Source organism: Elephas maximus, chromosome 5 (genome assembly GCF_024166365.1).
Source record: "Elephas maximus indicus isolate mEleMax1 chromosome 5, mEleMax1 primary haplotype, whole genome shotgun sequence".
Classification (NCBI taxonomy): domain Eukaryota; kingdom Metazoa; phylum Chordata; class Mammalia; order Proboscidea; family Elephantidae; genus Elephas; species Elephas maximus.
Genome location: NC_064823.1, coordinates 122,220,975 through 122,243,726, shown reverse-complemented (window position 1 = coordinate 122,243,726; position 22,752 = coordinate 122,220,975). Strand labels below are relative to the sequence as shown.

Here is a 22,752-nt window from a genome sequence, read left to right as displayed (position 1 = left end):
ATGAGCAGGAGCTGACTTGACAGCACCTAACAACAGCAGTATGGATAAAAGCAGTCCAACAATGACAACGATAAATGTATGTCCTCATTTTGCTTCCCATTTCCCTGGCAAAAACTATTTGCTTTAAAAACTAGGTCATGGGGAAGACCATGAGGAAAAGGCTGAAAATAAAGAGAAAGGTATGTTTTGATGAGTGTCAACAGTTAATGGTGCTTCCTATTTCCTGAAGGTTTTTCCTAGTACCAGAATTTTACAAAGCAGGTCAAACTTTATAGCACTGGGAGAATCTCTCCTTACCCCATATTTAATTAGTTTTTTAAACCCTCATTGTACACACTTTATGTAAATAAATATATCAGTAGTCCCTGGATGGTGCAAACCGTTACTACACTTGGATGCTAACAGAAATGTTGAATAGCTGAGTCTACCCAGGGAGGCACTTCAGAAGTGAGGCCTGGCAATCTGCTTCCAAAAGATCACAGCCTTGAAGCCTCATAGAGTGCAATTCTCCTCTGCATACGTGGGGTGGGAACGGACTCAGTGGCAACTAACGACAACAACTCCACAATTATTTATAACTTACGGTAGTAACCACTGGGTGGGGAGGGCATCAGATAAGTTAATTGTGCCTTTAGGCTGTTTAATTAGAAGGCCCCACTGGTGTTTTTTCTTGAATTAGTATTGCCTCAAAATCATAAAACCACTAGAGCTGGAAGAGAGCGACAATATGTCATTTATTACTTTGGTTGTAAACATTCAAATATGAGTGATATTCTGAAGGTAGACTTGACATGTTAAAACCCAGAATTTCAGTTTTCCTAAAATGACTATAATATATAAAGAAAAAAAGCTGATATTGTTTATTTTTTTTTTTTTGAAAGCATTCAATTAAGAAAGATTTTGTTTAAAAAAAAAAAATTTTTTTTTAAATGAAGGAATCAAAGTAGTTGTAGTGAATACGGTGCCCAAAGGACGGTATCCACAGATCGGGTGCGTGTGTGGAATTACTGTGGTTGATTTGTATTTCAAGCTGGTAGATAAGAGCTAGATCATCCTAATAGTTTGAAAGAGAAAGGCATCTGAAGATCAGTTAGGTCAGTTGTGGAACAGATCTTAGATTTGGGAGGAAGGTAATCGTCCTGGTTTGTGCAGGAATGAGGAGCTTCCCAGAATGTGGGAAACCAGGAAAGTTACAGGCAAATAGGACTGTCACCGCCGGCGTGTGATTGTTTAGCACCTGAAGCCTACCCAAAGGTACTATCATGCCAGCCCCATTTCCCCGTATTACATAGAAGCGTATCATGGGAAATGTTAGATGTCCTGCTGAGGTTAAAGACACTACAGCTGCAGACTGTTGCCTGCCACTCAGACCCCATCAGAGAAGCAAAGAGGCTAGTTTGGCTCGGCCGGTTCCTGGTTTTCAATGTGGTACGGAAACCACATTGACTTTTACCAATGGCCGTCGAGTCACCTATGACTCATGGCGACCCCGTGTGTGTCAGAGTAAAACTTGTTCTCTGTGGGGTTTCCAGTAGCTGATTTTTCAGAAGCAGATCACCAGGACTTTCTTCCAAGGTACCTTTTGGTGGACTCAAACCACCAACCTTCGGGTTAGCAGCCAAGTGTGTTAATCACTTACACCACTCAGGGACTCCATACACTGACCTCAGTTCTAATATTTATTAGACCAACTCCTGTAGCATTGTACTTGCAGCCAACTGTATATGTAAATCGAGTTGTAAAGCCCATCTAATTGGAAGTGACTTGTTGCATATTTCTGCCTTAATTTTGTGTTTCAAGCACATGTACCTATTTCATCTGTTGACATCTTTCTTTTTCCTTTTCCAATAGTCCTACCCATCTAATTACATGGAGCCCATGAAGCCCAACAAGTATGGAGTCATTTACTCTACACCTTTACCTGACAAGTTCTTTCAGACCTCAGAAGGCCTATCACATGGAATACAGATGGAGCCAGTGGACCTCACCGTGAACAAGCGGAGTTCACCACCTTCGGCTGGGAATTCTCCTTCCTCCTTGAAATTCCAGTCCTCGCACCGGAGAGCCTCGCCGGGGTTGAGCATGCCTTCCTCAAGCCCACCAATGAAAAAATACTCACCCCCTCCAGCCGGAGTGCAGCCCTTCGGCGTGCCGCTGTCCATGCCTCCTGTGATGGCCGCCGCACTCTCCCGGCACGGAATCCGAAGCCCAGGAATACTGCCCGTCATCCAGCCCGTCGTGGTGCAGCCCGTCCCGTTTATGTACACGAGCCACCTCCAGCAGCCGCTCATGGTCTCCTTGTCAGAGGAGATGGAAAATTCAAATAGCAGCATGCAAGGTAAGTGCCACCGCTGACTCCCTCACTCCGCTTTGCTACTGGGTGCTCACTGGACAATTTGGGGAGGGAGCAGAGAGCCAAGAGCTGTTGGACTCCTAAAAGGACATACTCCTCTTAGACTTGGTCTAAGGCATTTCCTTTTTTTTTTTTTGAAGAGCTCCCAAGAATCAGGCTCTCAGTTTAAAACTGTGAGGTGATTACTTTCAGTCTGTGATTGTCAGGTTTGGGTTAGTAGTAAGAATCTTAACTTTATAAATTGCTTTATTGAATGCCAACGTAATTCTAGGGTGCAAAAAGGCATTTAATAAATAAATACCTTTTGATCATGGTGATAACTAGTGACGTTTACAGCCTTGTTTACTGGCTGGTCACCGGACGATGAGGTTGAAAGGACGTAACCAAAAATCATAGAGAAAGGCCATTTGGGGGTTGGTGTCAGCCCCTGTGTATGCGGCAAAATAAGTGTCATGAGAAACAAGAATCCCCCACAGATTTTGTCTCGCCTGTAACCTTTGCTTGGTAAAGGCAAATAAATACACATGATTGTTGTCAATAAGAACTGTGTACTAAGCTTTTAAAACTGAAATTGGTAAATTGTACATAGAGTGACTTTTTCATTTTTATTTTTTAGTACCTGTAATTGAATCCTATGAGAAGCCTATATTACAGAAAAAAATTAAAATAGAACCTGGGATCGAACCACAGAGGACAGATTATTATCCTGAAGAAATGTCACCCCCTTTAATGAACTCAGTGTCCCCCCCGCAAGCATTATTGCAAGAGTAAGTATATTTAGGTCTACCTGGCATTTGTGTAGCCATGTGCATCTCAGAATCTGGAGTGAAAGCATAAGCTTCAAACGCGTGATGGGGTGTGGTTTGCCAGAAACACGTTGTCGTCTGTGGCAGCCACTGGACAGTGTGGCCCGGTGCCCACTGGTCAAGATGTAAGAATCTCCAAAAACAGGGTGCTCTCTGCTATACAGTTACGTCAAGTCTTCAGTCAAATAATCACTCATGATTTTGCCACCTTACCACGTAAATCATTTTTATTTTGTTTTGTTTCCTCATCCTTTCTGGCTATCCACATAATTTTCTCATAATTGTAATTCTAACATGGGTGAATTTGGTGTTCTAGATCCTCCAGTTAAGGTTGAATCCTGAAAACTTTTCATGTGGTAGACACACATTGTCTTCCTAGTTGTCGCTTCTAATAGAGTATGCTGTCTCCATTACGAGGTGTGGCTTTTAATCAAAGTGTCCAGGCCGACCACAAGCCCAAGAGAGACACTCCAAAGCAAGCTGTATAAATAGTGGCAGCAACAGAAAGTTGGCTGGTTCAGGAGGGCTAAGTTTGAAAGAACTCTGTATTCTCTGGTCTTTTGAATCCTATCAGCTTGTAGACTGTTCAGTCACCTTTAGAACTGTCCCGTCAGGAAGGTTGTGCTGCAGGGGTCAGCATCTGAGCACCTGAGTGGTAGTTGTAGGTGATACACACAGATTAAATAGCATCATTAACGGATGCACCACTGTAGATATTCTGGACTTACCAGTGATTACATTGGAGGCTGTTTGTAGTAGCTAAGAAGATGGCTTTGGGATCTGACATCTTGGATCTCAGCTCTACTGTCTACCATATGTATGACCTTGAGCTAGTTACTTAATCTTACTAACTCATTTTTCTCTCTTTTTTTTTTTCATATTGGTTGTGATTATTTTTTCTTGTTGTTGATGTTGTAATTGTCTTGTGTTATGGTATTTTCAACATTGGATTCAGTGGCTAGCTTCCTGGTACAAAGGCAACACCTATTGTCTCTACAGGGTCCCTTCTGTCATCTTCCCACATCACCTTTTCTCCAAATCGAGTAAACAATCTGTCCACCTTTCTATGTGTCTTCTCCACCCCTCTCTTTTATACAGTTAATTCTGCAACAGAACATGAAGTCTCAAGTTTTAGAGCAGCTGTTTCCTGTTAACTTCAAATATATCCTAGATGTATCCATATTCAACCCACGTAGGTGTTGCAGAGTAGGTCATATATTAATCGTCCATTGCGCCAAACCGTAGTCAGTTTTTTTTTTTTTTGGTGGTTGGCTTAGCTATCTAGTGCTGCTGTAACAGAAATACACAAATGGGTGGCTTTAACAAACAAATTTATTCTGTCATAGTTTAGGAGGCTGGAGGTCCGAATTCAGGGAGCCGGCTCTAGGGGAAGGCTTTCTCTCTGTTGGCTCTGAAGAAAGGTCCTTGTCTTTGTGAGCTTCTGCTCCTGGGCTGTCTTCACATGGCTTGACATCTCTCTTCCACCATCTCTGCTTCCTCACTTGCCTGTTTAATCTCTTTTATATCTCAAAAGAGATTGACTCAGGACACATCCTACACTAATCCTGCCTCGTTAACATAACGAAGACAACCCATTTCCAAATGGGATTATAACTACAGGCATAGAAGTTAGGATTTACGACAGATATTTTGGGGGGACACGGTTCAGCCCGTAACCAAAAACCAAATCTGTTGGCATCGAGTCATTTCCGACTCATAGTGACCCTATAGGACAGAGTAGAACTGCCCTATACTGTTTCCAAGGAGTGCCTGGTGGAATCAAACTGCCGACCCTTTTGTTAGTAGCCGTAGCTCTTAACTACTGCACCACAAGGGTTTCCCAGCCCGTATCAGTTGTCTGTGTATACTCCCAGGAGATGAAGAAGAGCAAGTGAATCTTTTTACCCAGCCACATTAGCTGGTAGGGAGAAAGCCTCTGAAGCAGTTATACATTATTACCCTTTGCAGTGCAGTTATGTAGTATCCCCTCCCCTTGGGGCCCAGGGGGAAATAAAAGAAACTTCCAAGTGTATTCCCCTATAACAAGCATGTGGGAGTCAGAGTAAATGGAGAACCGAAGAGCCAAGTAATGAAACAACTCACCTGTAATCACACTGTTAGGAGTCCCTGAGTAGCACAAATGGCTAAGTGTTAGACTATGAACTAAAAGGTTGGTGGGTTGAATCCACTTGGAGGTACCTCGGAAGAAAGGCCTGGTGATCACAGCCATTGAAAACCCTATGGAATGCAGTTCCACTCTGAAACCCATGGGGCCACCATGAGTCAGAATGGACTCAATGGCAACTGGTGGGTTTTTTTGTTTGTTTGTTTGTTTGCTTATCTAATTATACTGTTAGCAACAGTAAGGGACCTGGGCTTGATCTCCTGCTCTCAGAAGAGCGCTCTTCCCGCCATCCTGTCCCCCTTTAACTGATTGCATCTGTGCTCATGTACTCACTTGGGTGAAAGGAAAAATAGAACTGGACAAAATGTACAAGCTCTATAGGCTGAATTCTTGTTTTTATGATGAGGGGTGTCTTTTCCCTGGGAAGGGAACGGGCAACCCATCATGCACTTGTAATTGTTCCTCCATAGGTGCTGGATAAGCTGGTATAAAACTAGACATAGCCAACTGCCCACACAGGGACCCAGGGGCTGAGAAAGGGGTATTCCAAAGTCTAGGTTCTTATGAATTACAATGTGAAACAAGACAGAAGAGGAATATTTGAAGACAATACAGTGTGCTCTGTATGCTGCTGGAAAGGAAATACTTTTTCCAGTTTTACTAAAATATGTCCTTTTGATGATCTCAAGCCCAGTGGTTTTTAATGATTAATGAGTAATACCCTTATTTTAATGCTGATATAAGAATGCATTTTGCTCCTCAAAAAATTCAGCAGATTAACCACAACTGGGACGTGTACTCTTTAGTAAGTCTCTCACAGATGTGATTAAGTAATGTCTTGGAGGGTACCCAGTGGCGGCCCACATAGGAAACCAGCTAGCCAGGAAAGAATCACTTGAAACCAAACGCCTAGTACCATTGCGATGAGGCAGCCCCAGTAATATTTGCCTTAAGAAACCCTTCCTTTCAAGAGGCAGACTCTAAAATACGACTTTGAAATCAATTTGCTCGGTCACAGAGTTGCAGCTTTTTTTTTTTTTTTTTTTAAGGGCACTCCAACATATCAGCTTCTTTTTGTGATGTACTTACATATGTGAAAATGTATTTAGAACAAAAAGCTTGAAAACAAGATTTCCCCCATTTAGTTGTGTATATGAATTTTGCAGCAAATTTAAGAGGGGTCAGCTTAGCCCAAAACAATTACCAGGTACTTAAATTTTTTGTAAGCTATTCTAATTTATTGGTTATAATGATCCCAAACAGCGTCTCTAAAAATGAGGAGTGAGGAGACCAAAAAGGGTGAGCACGCTGTGCCGTCAGGCTCTTTGGCGATGGGGCTGCTAACCATTCTGAGAGTGTCGCTGTGTTTTGAGATAGACATTAGCTTGAGTAGAGATTTCCTGATCTGGTTGTGGGACACTCTAAAAACTCACTGAAATTAAACGGCTGTAGTATGCTAAGTCTCCAGATGTGTAAGGAATTTCTGAACCTTGAAATATTAACAGCTATCATTTAGAAGTTTCACCTCTGGGACAGGTATCATTCCAAGTGTTTTATGTACGTTACAACAACCTTCTGAGTGAGATAATATCATCATCCCCATTTTACAGAGAGGAAACCAATGTACAAAAGGGCCAAGTACCTTGCTCAGGGCTGCAGGAGCTGTCAGTGACAAAGCAGAGGTTTAAAGTCAGAATACACAGCCTTTCGGCATATCTTTATATGACAGAAGACGCAACCGAAAAAAGCAGTTGTAATTACGCTCAGAAACTACTCGACAGATTCCACCTCATAAAACCTGACAATTGAGAGTGATTTCTGAAGTCATCGGGGGTACAACCCCCCCTCCACTGTGTGTCCCAAAGGAATAGCAGATATATTTAACCATCAATTTTTTTCCCCTAGCATTTCATTTCCTGATGTTCTCTTAATGAAGACAAACCATTTTCATTAAATAGCATTAAAGTTGAAAGGTGAAAATAAACTGGTTACGTTTTTCTTTTTATTAAAGGATTTTAACTTAATAATTAAGCTTTACAAAAACTATCTGTCCATAAACCTCTGACTTCTCTATTTTCTCAGATATTTGTCTAAATGTATCTATAATGGAAGTCCTTGTTCTTTTTTCTTACTATTTCACGTTCACTTTTCCATGTATCTAAACTTGGCTGTTTTATTCAGGGTAGGGAGCTGAAGTGGTACTCAAAACTGACAGTTTTCATTGCTAATAAATAGTGTAAGAAATAAGTCAGGTCCCTTAAAGGCAATTTCAGCTGTTTTCTTAGTCTCTTATTAGCGTGACTGAAAAAGTATAAGTACTGTTGATAACGGATTTGTATCCAAATATTTACCAGGACCAAAAACAAGTTGCACTTCAAGGCTTGCCTTTTGATTTTTATATTTTGCCTTTTATATTTTTTTCTTTTTTTGTATCTCATAAACATGGGTGTTTACTTACCCTCATCAAACTTTTTTCCTTTTTACCAACCTTTTTTCTCCCCATCCTCACTTGCACAAAACAGTCATATAGGATTGTAGCAACCATATGTTGCAAATTCAAATTTAAAAGGAAAAGAAGCCTTTCGTTACATTTGGAGGCCAACCATGTAAGCTTGTAACATATCAAGTAATTAATCATAAGGAAAGCAAGTGAACGAATTAGGCCCTTTTAATTGCTTACATTAATCAGCCGGGGAAGCTTGAGAAAACTTTAGTCTTCCCATCATCTTTTTCCCATCTTCCTTTCCTCTCCCCCACCTTCTTTTCTGAAAGAGAGAAACGTTCACATTAATGACATTTAACAGGATTTGATTGCATGCCCGCCCTAAAAGGTGTGCAGATGCAGGAATATAAGTCTGTGGAAGCAATCAGGAAGAGGGAGAATGCCAGGTGTCCCGAGGCAGCTGGTGCTGTGCTTTGGAGCCAGTGCCATGAGTAAGGGGCTCCCTCACCCAGTTCTCCCCATTCATAAGAATAATAGTAACAATAAAGATTTGAGTTTGTGAAGACAGCAGTGCCAAGTTTTCAAAAGAGCCAACATTTGAACATTTAATGTCAATTGGCAATCTTTTCTAAGAGACTCAAACTAAATGTCAGTTATATAAAGGATCAAATGTAGATAGATCCAATAATGTGGTTGCCTGAGCCTTAAGAATTTGACCTTTTACATTTTTTTCCCTAAAGAACACTAAATGAAAATCAGGCCAGCCTGTGGGAAAATGTCATATAGTGTTAGTGTTCAGCACTGCCTGAAAAAAATCCCGTTGCCGTTGAGTCGATTCCAACTCACAGCAACCCTGTAGGATAGAGTAGAACTGCCCCATAGGGCTTCCAAGGAGCGGCTGGTGGATTGAAACTGCTGACCTCTTTGGTTAGCAGTGGATGTCTTAACCATTACACCTCCAGGGCCTAGTACCACAAAATTCTATACATAGGCAAGTTTTTATCGAGGGAAAGACGCTGTCCTAGACCTTTGTGCCTCCCTCTAGCTTAGCACCTAACCCTTCTTACTGTCGTTACTTATCTACATGTCTGTCTCCCCTAGAGTGTGAGCTCCTCGAGGGCAGGAACCCTGTTTTTATTCATCTTTGTGTCCCGGTGCCAAGCACGGTGCCTGGCTCATGGTAGGTGCTCAATAAATGTTTGTTGAATGAATATAGCAGTGCTTCTTGGGTTGATCAGCTAATTTCTTTTTGTTTATTTTGTTGGGTGTTTTTTTTGGTTGGTTGGTTGGTTGTTTCGCCCAGTGTTGTTAATGCTTTTAGTAGACTGAAGAAAAGGAGAAGGAGCCTCTTACTCAACATGGTACATTTACCGTTGACTTTTGTAGGAATCACCCTTCGGTCATAGTCCAGCCGGGGAAGAGACCTTTACCTGTGGAGTCTCCAGACACCCAAAGGAAGCGGCGGATACACAGATGCGATTACGACGGATGCAACAAAGTGTACACTAAGAGCTCTCACTTGAAAGCACACAGGCGAACACATACAGGTATGTGTATATGTTCCCTTTTCTCCTGAAGACATGTGGGAGGGGAGTGTTAAAGACAACAGTTCTAGAGATTATAAGGAAAATTTTTCAGGCTTCTTAAAAGCTACTTTAGTCACTTACAGCTGTCTCTATAAGGGAACTCTGATGACGTAGTAGTAAAGTCCTACGGCTGCTAACCAAAAGGTCAGCAGTTTGAATCCGCCAGCAGCTCCTTGGAAACCCTGTGGGGCAGTTCTGCTGTGTCCTGTAGGGTCGCTATGAGTCGGAATCAACTTGAAGGCAACGGGTTTTGTTTTGTTTTTTATCTCAGGTGTGAAGAATGAAGGTTTTGATGATGACTTGCTTTTGTAACAGTCGAGAACAGATCCAAGGTTCTGTGTGTAACAGGGTCTCACAATCACTTGCAGTTACATCCTGTCTGTCGTAAGGGAGAAGGGGCTGGAATTTCAGCAGGGGCAAAGAGCAAAGTGCACGTAGCTGTGGGCCTGTGTCATCAAGAGTCCGGCCTTCGTGTGGGATATCATTTAACAGACATACATAGTCAGATTCAGGATAGCGAAGAAAAGTTCTTCAGGTGGAACACATAAATGCAGCCATTTAATAGAAACAGAACCCAGATTAAACCAGGTGCTGTCAAGTCAGTTCTGACTCGTGGCAGCCTCGTGCGTGTCAGAGCAGAGCTGTGCTCCGTAGGGTTTTCAAAGGCTGGTTTTTTGGAAGCAGATTGCCAGGGCTTTCTTCCCAGGCACCGCTGGGTAGATTCGAATCACCAACCTTTCAGTTAGTAGCTGAACCCTTAGCTGTTTGCACCACCCAGGAGCTTGGAATTCAAATAGAAGATTTATTAAAGGAAAGAAAAATGAAGACATTTGGCTAATTCTATCTTGTAACATTGGGGAATTTCTCTGCTATTGCCTGCCGTATTTATAATTCCCAGAGTGTTTTTTTTTATCTTGCCTAATATTGAATATAGAACGTGTGCAGCCAGATATAAAGGTCATTTTATAGGTGAAGAAAAGGTAAAATTGTTCCAAGTGCTCCTGAACATTTTGGTGGCAAAACATCTTAAGAAAACCATACAAAAATGTTCTAAACAACCTGATTAATGGCGAACAGTATTAGTGATTAACGTTTACAGTAAGTCTTATCTAACCTCAAACTCCTTGATGTGAAATGCTAGTATCATGGCAGTTTACCTCTGTGTACGTTTTCCTTAACTCAGAATGTGGATTATTTTTCTGAGTGTTGTGAGTCATTAGGAATGTTTACTAAAAGAGGAGTCTAGGGTTGGGGAGAGAAAAGGGAAGGAGAGTGGCTAACAGCATGGAAGCACAGTTTTTCAGTGAATCCCAGGGAGGAGACAGAGACTGAGGAGGAAAAGTCAGCCTACAGCTGTTCTTTTGCAAGTGTCAAAAGGTGCTAAGACCCAGGGTCCCTTTTAGAATACTGCCTTGGCTTGTACTGTTACAGAGACACCTGAGGGTTATAACCCTATGTTCAGAGAAACACTCAGTCATCGATGCCACATTTGTTGTTAGTTGCCATGAAGAATTCCAAGTCATGGAGACCCCACACATGCAGAATAGAACTGCTCCATAGGGTTTTCCAGGTTGTCACCTTTTGGAAGCATGTCGCCAGGCCTTTCTTTCGAGGTGCCCCTGGAAGGGTTTGAACTGCCAACCTTTCGGCCAGTAGTTGAGTGTTTAACCATTTGCACAACCCAGGGCCTCCCACTCATCTATGCTGCATAGATTTATAAAAAGACACTAATGGGATGATACGATAGGTATGTGTTAACAGCTCCCCAAACCAAAACCAAACCCTTTGCCGTCGAGTCGACTCCGACTCATAGTGACTCTACAAGACAGAGTAGAACTTCCCCATAGAGTTTCCAAGGAGCACCTGGTGAATTTGAACTGCTGACCTTTTGGTTAGCAGCCATAGCACTTAACCACTATGCCACCAGGGTTTGCTAACAACTCCCAGCCTAATATTAAAAAGACATTGAATTTATAGGAAAAATGTCTCTTAGCGTTTATATTCTGTGCAGTAAAGGAGATAATACAAATTCTGAGTATCCCATTGAAATGTCAAGAAATGGCAATCCTGCAAGATTTCTAGAGAACCAGGAAGGTTAATGGGAATTTATTTGTGATATCCATTACCTGTTACTACTAACTTAAATATGTAAAATTCCCATTAATATCCTTTTTCTTTAGTATGCTTTTTTTATTTGTTAGAATCTGCATACATACTAACTCTCCCTATCATCTTCCCAAGAGGCTCTTTTGTTCCTCATCAGCAAATTATCCCACCAAAACTAAAACCAAACCCACTGCCATTGAGTCAATTCCGACTCATAGCGACCCTTTAGGACAGAGCAGAACTGCTCCATAGAGTTTCCAAGGAGCGCCTGGCAGATTCGAACTGCCGACCTCTTGGTTAGCAGCCGTAGCACTTAACCACTACGCCACCAGGGTGTCCGATTATCCCACAGGAGCAGGTTTTAGAAAGGGGAGGAATTACTATATTTTTAGTACTTCTGAATTAAAGCATTATGTTTAGGAGTAATTGTTGTATCTGCTCCCAAAAGGTCACAGCCATTGAGAACCCTATGGAGGCAGTTCTACTCTGAAACACATGGGGTTGCCATGAGTCAGAATCAACTCAATGGTAGCTGGTTTGGTTTCAAATCCCTGACAATTGATAGAGATTTCATATTTTTAGAAAACTATTGAAAAGAACAATAAAATACCACAAACTTTTGATTTGGACTTCTCATTAAATGGATTGCACTGCATATGATTAAGCTTCCAAGTAGATTTAAGACTTGAGAATATACAAATACAGCTCATCAAGTGTTTATTAAGTTATTCGTCCTACTAGTAGAAGTCAAAACCAGAATTACTTGTAGCCCCTCAGCATGGATTTCAGACTTACATGCTGTTATGGATTGAATTGTGTCCCCCAAAAATATGTGTGAACTTGGCTAGGCCATGATTCCTGGTAGTGTTTGGTTGTTCTTCATTTTGTGGTCTGAGGTAATTATCCTCCATTTTGTAACGTGTTGTAAAACCTGGCCTCTATGCCTGTGGTTATGATCCCATTTGAGAGTGAGTTGCTCATTATGTTAATGAGGCAGGATTAGGGTGGGCTGTATCTTGAGGTCACCACTCATACCCTAGTCACCACCCTTACCACCCTTATTTAAGCCATGCCCTTACTTGAGTCACACCTTTTATCTTACAAGAGATAAAAGGAGAGAGAAGTAAGCAGAGATAGGAACCTCAGTACCACAAAGAAAGAAGATACAGGAGCGGAGCACGTCCTTTGGACCTGGGGTCCCTGCGCTGAGAACCTCCTAGACCCAGAGGAAGATTGATGCCTAGACACATGGAGATCTCCAAGGGACATTGAGCCCACAGATGTTGAAAGGAGACAAGGACCTTCCCCCAGAGCCGACAGAGAGAGAAAGCCTTCCCCTAGAGCTGGCGCCCTGAATTCGGACTTCTAGCCTCCTAAACTGTGAGAAAATAAATTTCTGTTTGTTAAAGCCATCCACTTGTGATATTTCTGTTATTGCAACAATAGATAACTAAGACAGAATTTGATACCAGGAGCGGGGTGCCGCCCTAACAGACACCAAAAATGTGTAAGCTGTTTTGGAGTTGGGTAATGGGTAGAAGCTGGAAGAGTTTTAAGGTGCCTAATAATAAAAGCGTAGATTACCTTGAAGAGACTGTTGGTAGAATTATGAATGTCAAAGGTAATCCTGATGAGGCTCAGAAGGAAGTGAGGAGAGCTATAGAGAAAGTCTCTATCATCTTAGAGAATACATGTGGCACCAGAAACAGAATGTAGCAAGAAATGTGGGTGTTAAATGTGGTTTAGCGAGGCTTATAAGGAACATGTGATTGGACAATGAAGGAAGGGTGATGCTTTTTTATGCAGTGGCAAAGACCTTGTCTGAATTATGTTGAAATGTTCGGTGGAAGGTAAAATTTGTGGTGAACTTGAATATCTGGCTGATGAGATTTCTAAGCAGGATCTTAAAGGGGCTGCGTGGTTTCTCCTTGCTGCTTATGGTAAAATGCAGGAGGAAGGAGATGGACTTAAAAATGAACTATGCAAAATGAAAACAGATCTTGAAGATTTGGAAAATTCTGTTGTACAAAATAAGGACACATCCTGGAATTTTCACCAAGGACGTGGGTACACAGTCTTTTGTTAAAGAGATTAAGCCTGTGAGACTGCAGGCGACAGAGTAAGAAAAAAGGAGAGAACACTTTTTGCGTCCTGGAATTCTATGGGCAGGAAACACAGCAAAGGAGCTACATCTGTTGTCCTCCAAGAAAGAAAAGGACCATCCCAGGAAAAGTCTGGAGATCAGCAGAACTGTTTGGAGGAGCACTGCCCAGGTTTCAAAGGGCAGAGCCATGGCCTCCTAAATTGCAAAGAGTCAGATCTTCACCAGTTCAGTTCCAGAGTGTGGGGCTGCTATTCACAAATGCCGGTGGCATGAGGCTGGAGCCTCTTCCCAGAGCTGAGAGAGAGAGTTGCCATGCCCAAAGGACAGAAGAACAGGGCCCGCCAGGGCTCATGGGGATGGGGTCACCACTCAGATGAACTGGGAGAATGGGGCTGCCCAAAGCCAAGGGAACAAAGTTGCCATCCCAGTGGGCATGAAAGGCAGAGCTGAAGCCCAGGGCTGAGGGGTCTCCACCCAGAATTCAGAGAGTGTAGATAGCACCCAGAGTCGAGGGTAGGGCCGTTGTTCAGATGGTCTAGCTAATGGAATTTTTTCTGCTGGGTTTTGGAGTTGCTTGATGCCTGTTATCCCTTCTTTCCATTTGTAATGGAAATGTTTACCTTGTGTCTGTTCTACCATTGAACTTTGGAAGCAGATAACTTGTGTTCTAGATCTCACAGGTTCATAGGAGAAGAGGAATTTCGCAGAAGATGAGATTTTGGGCTTGGAGTTGATTTAAGACTTTTGGGATGGTGTGATGGGGTGAATATGTTTTACATGTGGCAAAGAGATAATTTGGGGGGACCAAAGGCTGGAATGTTACCCATGGATTGAATTGTTCCCCAAAAATGTGTCAACTTGGCTAGGCTACGATTCCCAGTAGTGTGTGGTTGTTGTCTATTTTGTGTTCTGATGTATTTATGTTCCATTTTGTGATGTGTTGTAAATCCTAGCCTCAATGCCTGTGAGTATGGTCACATTTGGAAGTGACTTGTCTATTAGGTTAATGAGGCGGGATTAGGGTAGGCTGTATCTTGAGTCACCACCTTATTAGAGGGTATGACTCAAGTTACCACTTTTACCCTAATCACCACCCTTACCACCCTTATTCAAGTCACTCCCTTACTTGAGTCACACCTTTTATGTTACAAGTGATAAAAGGAGAGAGAAGGAAGCAGAAATAGGGACCCCAATACCACGAAGAAAGAAGAGCCAAGAGAGAGCACATCCCTTGGACCTGGGGTCCCTGTGCTGGGAATCTCCTAGACCCAGGGAAAGACTGATGCCAAGACACGTGGAGATCTCCAAGGGATGCTGAGCCCACAGATGTTGAAAGGAGACAAAGACCTCCCCATACAGCCAAAAGAGAAAGCCTTCCCCTAGAGCTGACGCTCTGAATTTAGACTTCCAGCCTCTTAAACTGTGAGAGAATAAATTTCTGTTAAAGCTATCTGCTTGTGGTATTTCTGTTACAGCAGCACTAGATAAGACATATGGCTTAAGAAAGGAAGTGGTGGTTCAGTGGCAGAATTCTCGCCTTCCATGTGAGAGATCTGAGTTCGATTCCCCACCAGTGCAACTTACGTGCAGCCACCACCCATCTGTCAGTGGAGACTTGTGTGTCACTATGGTGTTGAACAGGTTTCAGTGGAGCTTCCAGACAAAGACAGGCTAGGAAGAAAGGCCTGCTGACCTACTTCCAAAAAATCAGCAAAAAAAACTATGGCTCACGATGGTCCAATTCAGTTGTTTATGGGGTCACCATGAGCTGGAGGCAAACTCACAGCTGCTAACAACAGTGCACATTAAGAACTCTTAAAATTATTGCCCCCCTCATCTGCGCGTCTTAAACGCTAGCAAGTGGCCATCTGAGATGCATCAATTGGTCTCAACCCACCTGGATCAAAGGAGAATGAAGAACACCAAGGACACAAGGTACTTATGAGCCCAAGAGACAGAAAGGGCCACATAAACCAGAGACTACATCATCCTGAGACCAGGAGAGCTAAATGGTGCCTGGCTACAACTGATGACTGCCCTGACAGGGAACACAACAGAGAACCCCTGAGGGAGCAGGAGAGCAGTGGGATGCAGTCCCCAAATTCTCGTAAACAAATCAGACATAATGGTCTGTCTGAGACTAGAAGGACCCCGGTGGTCATGGCTCCCAGACCTTCTGTTGGCCCAGGAAAGGGACCATTCCCAAAGCCAACTCTTCAGACAGGAATTGGACTGGACAATGGGTTGGAGAGGGATGCTGGTGAGGAGTGAGCTTCATGGATCAGGTGGACACTTGAGACTATGTTGGCATCTCCTCCCTGGAGCGGAGATGAGAGGGTGGAGGGGGTTAGAAGCTGGCGAAACGGACACGAAAAGAGAAAGTGGAGGGAGGGAGCAGGTTGTCTCATTGGGAGAACAATTGGGAGCATGTAGCAAGGTGTATATAAGATTTTGTGTGAGAGACTGACTTGATTTGTAAACTTTCACTTAAAGCACAATAAAAATTAAAAAAAAAAAAAATTGTTGCCCCACTCCCCGTTTTTGTTGGCAGAGAGCTAGTTAAACATTAAGAGAATTAATTCTTTTTTTTTTTTTTTCTTGTCCTGTAGTGGTTTATAAAAGAACCGTGTTACTGAGGGCTGAATATATGACCATATCTTGGAAATAATATTTGTCAAGAGCTTTAAGAGCCAATACTTTACCTTTTCTGACTTTACTAGTATCATTTTGTTTTCCGAAACATTAAGCTCTGTTCTTTTTCCTTTTGCAGGAGAAAAACCCTACAAATGTACGTGGGAAGGTTGCACATGGAAGTTTGCTCGGTCTGATGAACTCACAAGACATTTCCGGAAACATACTGGAATCAAACCTTTCCAGTGTCCAGACTGTGACCGCAGCTTCTCCCGTTCTGACCATCTTGCCCTACATAGGAAACGCCACATGCTAGTTTGAACTCCTCCGTCTCCCGCCTCAATGCAACTCCCCACTCTCCTGGCTCTCTCTCTGTCCTCCCTCCCATTATCTAACTCATTTTTTACATGTATGTTTTAATTTTGATTCAGCTGGTCTGAATCTCTGAATTTATATCATTCAGAACTTCCATATGGTCAATAGTAGATGTTCTCTAATCCTCCCTCTCCTTACCACGGGTCAGACCTAAAGAATGTGAACACTTTTTTTTTTTTTCCGGGGATGCTAAGCAAACCCTTCTTACAGATACGTTTAATGTACCGAGAACAAGGGAACTTGTAAACTAACATGACCAGTTGTTGGTTTCTCCATGTATTCCTCAAAAGAATGTCAAAGTAAATGTATTAGAAATACAGTATCCAGCCTGCTAGTCCTTGCCAGAGACACTCGTATCTATGTGCCCTGTGATCGCATTGTGTGCTCGACAGTGAAAAGAATGGTGGACCCTTTCCAACACCGGTTAGCTAGACGTGCAGCAAGATGTCAAGCTAGTACAGTCAACGCTTCCATTGTGCTCCACAAATCTTGCCTGTCAACCTGGATTTATCGCTGCATCTAAATTAAGGCTTTTACCCCCCATTGTGCCTACAGTTCATATGGAGGTCTTTGCCACCCTTGGATGATGAGCCAAAGCTGCTGATGTTTGGTGGTGATGTGTATCATCAGCTCACCCACTTTGACTGGGTGGATGCTGTGCTTACTCAGCATGGAGTAATAGCAAGGGGACACTGAGCAGGGAGAAGCAGCAGAGGGGGACAGAGGAGGAAGTCGGCGATTCTTCCTGGGCTACAGGTTTTCAGTGAGGTTTCATCATTGGGTTAGCTGTGCAGTGCATTCCCAGAGCTTTGCTCTGTATGCATACTCAGCTGTGCAAAACGATACTGCAGCGCCAAATACCAGTGGGGTTATACATGCAACCATCTCCATTCCAGACAGTGTCCATAATACGAATAACCAAGCATTGATAGTAGGGATGACACAAAAATACTTACCCAGCAGTGATAAAAATCTTGTGGGTAAATATATGGATGGTCTTTCTTTTACCCAACCTGCTTATAGCTTTTTTGCAAACAGGGAAACATTGAGTGGTAATTTGTTCCCATATAAAATTAATCACATAGCTTCTCTACAGAAATTCTTCTGTAACTATAAGGGGTGAGCTATATATAAGGTGCCAAATTGGCTGTCATTTGTCTTTGTGATACATAATCATACCTAAGCATCTACTAATACTTTAGTAGATTAATTTGATGTAGGTCTTAGTGACACTATTTGTAAGTGTAAGTAGTTATGAAGCACACATGTCTTTATTTTTGGAACAAATTTCTGAAAAATACAGAAATCCACAGTTCAGGGATTTATATATATTACTCAAAAATTCCCAAAACGTTTACTGTCAGAGCTGCCAGGAAAACAAAGTGAAAATAATGACTCATGTTTATGTTGAAGATAAATAGCACCATCATTCTGGGGAAGGTTTTCAAAAGCGGGCTTTTGAGCATATACGATAGTCCAAATGCCAAGAAAAAGAATTCATGCATAGAAATACCATTGATACTAAATTCGAAGAAAGTGGGCAACGGTAGTCAAATGTGGGTGCATATACCCAAATGTGCCTTCATCCCTTGATAAAGGATGGAGGAGGAGGAGAGAGAAGAATGGAATCCTGCAGATTCATCCCAGCCACAACTCAGGATCCAGCACAACTTGACTGGGAGGAATACATGGTGTAATCATTTTTAAAACACCCGGGAATGAGGGATTCTGGAGGCCTGTGAATTGCGTGGGGAGCTTACTTTGATGGCGCTATGCTAATAAAGGGTAGTTACAGGGACTGCACATCTGAGAGCTCACTCGTCCAGCCCCGTCAACCAACTGCAAGGAAGTGATGTTGAGAAATGAAAAGCAATTTGTTATCTTGGCACTTGGGTTTGATTTTCTTTCTTGTTAAGCACTGCAAAATATGTTTGGAATATTAGAGTGGATCCTAACTTGGCTATTTCCTTTTTTGTAACTATGACCTGAATTGAGGGATAAAAATGGCTCTTGGAAAAGTAGGTATTGTGTGAATTATAAATGCTTAGTCACATCCATGCCGAAGTGTTCATTTCTTGGAATGGTTCTTACACAACACACCGAAGAATCCAGCAGGAATGCAGGGAACATCTTTGTTTTGATGCAGATAACCAGTTCATGTGTGTTCCAACCTGTATAGAAGCAAGGGGGGAAAAAGGCAAGAAAGAATTGATCTTGGAATTAGTTTTGAGTCTGAGTCCAATTAATAGAAAACTTAATGGACTCTCATGAAATTTAATGTGTTTGCGATGGCATGTTTAAGCTTTGTGCAAAAGAGCAAGCAAGACCTTGCAGGAACTATTGCATTACTGTTTAGCTTACATGGATTATGTTAACAGTTCATTAGCAAAGATCCATTTGAACTCTTGAAAGAAAAGCAACCCAGGGAAGCCATTTTCTTTTCCCATGCTGTTCTATATACTTCAGTTATCGATTGGCCCTTACCAAATTTTCCTTATATATATATATTTGTATTTTACTATGATAGTTGAGAAATTTAGTCACTTAGTCATTTTTAGCTGTTATTGTGGAAGACCTCAGATACCAGATAATCTTAAGATGCCCTTGAACACGTGGTTTTACTGATGTGCCATTGTTACTATCATCGGTGGTTTTAATTGCAATATTTTAAATTGATGAGAATGATTTGTAAACATGAAGTTAGTGTCGTGTAAATTCTGTTAGAGAATTTCTTGGATTATTACCCAGGTGTCGTTTTAGGGGAAGAAGTCAGAACAATTACATCAGAATCCATCATGCTTTAGAGTTTTAAAATGTGAATCTGCATCCTAAATGGGCATTAACATAAATCGCTTGGTTTGGAGAATGTCTTAGCAGCACAGCTATGTTCATTTAAGGAGATGCTAAATACGCAGAAGTTTCAAGAGCCTTGAAAAAGATTTACAGGGGAACTATATATGTATATGTGTATTTTATTAAACACCCGTCTGCGCTATCAGTATTGCACTAATGTGGAATTTGAAAGACTATTGCTGATACTGTCTGTCTGCACATGGTTCCTGGTTAGGTGGCTGTAAAGACAATCTCACAGAGCTATGGTTTGAAAGTAACTTGATTGGTTTGGAAATACACAGCAGTCTTGAAGGAATTCCTGCCGTACATGAAGTTGCTCAGAGTTGTCTTTATTCTCTTCTTGGTCAAGGTTAACAATTCCTAAATGATTGCAAATTCACTTAAGAAATAATACATTTACAAAACAGTCTTACCTGCATTAAATGAGGGCTACAACAATATTGTTTTACAAATACTAGCACTTTTTTTTTTTTTTGCTGTTATGTACTTAGTGTTAGAGGGTCAAAATAATCTTTCTGCTTAGCATCTCTTAAACCATACCTGCAAGTGTAGCAGGATTATTACATTTACAGTACTTTAATACTTGTATAAACTATGCAGAAATTTTTAATAAAGTGTAATATATTTTATAAGCTAATAAGACTGAATGGGTAAAGGTTTTTAGCATGCATTAGTATATCTGCAAATACTGAAACATTTTGGTAATCTTTCTTACTAAAGATGTGAATGTTTAATGTACCTTCTCTGTTTCTACTCTGTAGTCCAATGGGAATTCAGTAATGACATTTTGTCATGTCAAACTGTGAACATAAATTTGTACTGTACAGTCCTCATATACTATATACAGTATGCAATATATGTATTATATACTTGTTAATAAAACCATCAGAATATTAAATGTGATCATGTGATTACTATATGTGAAATGATCACTAGGAACAAAATGCAGAGAGAGGGCAGTGTAACATCTAAGAGACCCTGCTTAGAAATTTCAAAGCCAATCACTCTTTACTGGGCGATCACTGTTGATGGAGGGATAGAAAAATAGGTCTAACCAGAAGATGCATTAAGCAGGTTAACTAAGCCCTAAAGCTATCTTCCTGGGTTTCTGGTAATAGCCTACAGGAAGTCTTCTAAGTGCAAACTTTATAAACCTGCAGACAACCCAGCATAAAGGTACAAACTCCCTCATACATTTATGGAATATTTATTGTATATGATCCCACCTGCTTCCAAAAAGAATTTGCAGTGCCTTATATTAAAACACACCCGTGCATAATAGGCGAAATTTTTAAATAAGATAAAGCATCGGGATTCCTAATGTAGGGAATGGAGAATCAGAAAGAACAGTAACTGCCTCAAAATCTGGATAAACATAACTATTGTTCAAGACCAGTAAACCACGCCCACAGACATGGCAGTCTGCAGCATCACGAGAACAGCATTCTAGCACCACTTATTAAAAAGACTACTTCTCCACTAAATTTCTTTGCATCGTTGTAAAAAAATCTATTAGCCACATATGTGTGGGGCAATAGCTGGACTCTATTCTGTTCCGTTAATCTATGTGTATCCTTTCACCAAGATCACACAGTTTTGATCACAGCAGCTTTAGAGTAAATCTTGAAGTTAGATTGTGTTCCTCCAAACTTGTTTATAATCATTTTAGCTATTCTAGTTCCTCTGCTTTTCCATCTAAATTTTAGAATCGGTTTGTCAATCTGTTAAAAATAAAAAGAATAGAAAAAAAGAAAAGACTTCTGGGTTTTTGTTTGAGATTGCTTTGAATTTATAGATCAATTTGGGAGAATTGCCATCTTAACAACTGAGTCTTCCAATCTAAGAACACTGGATAATGATATTACTCCATTTTTTAAATTCTTCTTTGATTTATTTGAACATTCCTATAGGCTTCATGCACAGGTCTTACACATATTTAATCATATTTATACTTAATTTTTTATTCATCTGTTGCCTTTGAGCCCTGGTGGTACAGTGGTTAAGAGCTTGGCTGCTAACCAAAAGGTTGGCAGTTCGAATCCACCAGCCCACTCCTTGGAAACCCTGTGGGGCAGTTCTACCCTGTCCTATAGGGTTGCTATGAGTTGGAATCGACTCCATGGCAACAGGTTGGTAGGTTTGTTTTTTTTGGTGTAAAGTATTTAATGTTTGTATGTGCATGCGTGTGCACACAGGAATTGGCTTAAACAGACACACAGAGACAGATAACAAGTCCAGGCCTTGAGTGAGATGGAGAGTTGAAACAGATCTGCTTAAATCACTGGGCATGAACACTGACAAGACACATCTAGAAGAATATACTCTGAATGCATGATATAGAGACTTATCACAGATAAAACTCTACTGTTTATAAGTTCACTTGCAAGTTAAACTAACAAAGCACTGATGAAACATGTTCTGTGAACAAGAGGAGACACTGCAAATGACACAGTACAAGAAATTCATACTATAACATATAAAGCAACTTTCAGTAGATTCTGAAAGGTGAAGAAAAGATGGCGGACTGCTAAGGAACTTAGGACTCAAGGGACATCCACCAATGAGTACCCTGGGGAGGGTTTTTGTCTTCCTTCAGTATTTTTTTTTTTTTTTTCTGTACATTCTGATCTGGGTGCTACAGCAGTCCACAACACAGAACCACCATGAGGTACAGACCAGAAAGAAATGGGGGGAGGGAAAAAAGGCCCTAAAAAAACCCACTCTCTTTAGACAAAAGAAGGAGCCCTGGTAGCACAGTGGCTAAGCGCTCGGCTGCTAAGTAAAAGGTTGGTGATTCAAATTCAACAGCCCCTCCACAGGAAAAAGATGTGGCAGTCTGCTTCTGTAAAGATTTACAGCATTGGAAACCCTATGGGGCAGTTCTACTCTGTCCTATAGGACACTATGAGTTGGAATCGACTTGTTCGCAACGGGTTTGGTTTTGTTGGTTTTCTAGACAAAAGACCATGAAGAGGATGTCTCTGCATTTTTTTACTCTGACTGCCCTGCTCCAGGAAAACACCATAGAAGACACAACAGCCCCCTCCCCACCATGCTGCAGAGTCTGGGGGATGGAGCCCAATCAACCACCCTACTCTGCACTAAGTAAATATCAGCAAAGAACTTGTGCCCCTTTTCCTTTCTTCTGGTGCAACAGCAGCAGAGACTGTGGGACAGAGTCCTGTTGACTTCGCATTAAGTGAACACAAGCAGATATAGTGACTCTCCTTTTTTTTAATTTATTTTTTTAAGTTGTACTTTAGACGCAGGTTTACAGAACAAACTAGCTTCTCATTCAACAGTTAGTGCACATATTGTTTGATGACATTGGTTAACAACACCATGACATGTCAACACTCTCCCTTCTCGA

The 22,752-nt window shown here is 41.5% G+C and overlaps 1 protein-coding gene across 3 annotated transcripts in view; it reads left to right on the top strand.

The window, feature by feature from the left end:
- Window positions 1–19,857, top strand: part of KLF3 (KLF transcription factor 3) — a 42,801-nt gene extending 22,944 nt beyond the window's left edge. For 2 of the 3 annotated variants that reach the window (XM_049886359.1, XM_049886357.1), the window contains 4 exons: window positions 1,852–2,338; window positions 2,970–3,120; window positions 9,114–9,274; window positions 16,294–19,857. In XM_049886359.1, the coding sequence (XP_049742316.1) occupies window positions 1,852–2,338; window positions 2,970–3,120; window positions 9,114–9,274; window positions 16,294–16,475 (981 nt within the window). In that variant the 3' untranslated portion in view covers window positions 16,476–19,857. The other variant, XM_049886360.1, reaches the window with a different exon arrangement.
- Window positions 19,858–22,752: the final 2,895 nt, after the last annotated feature.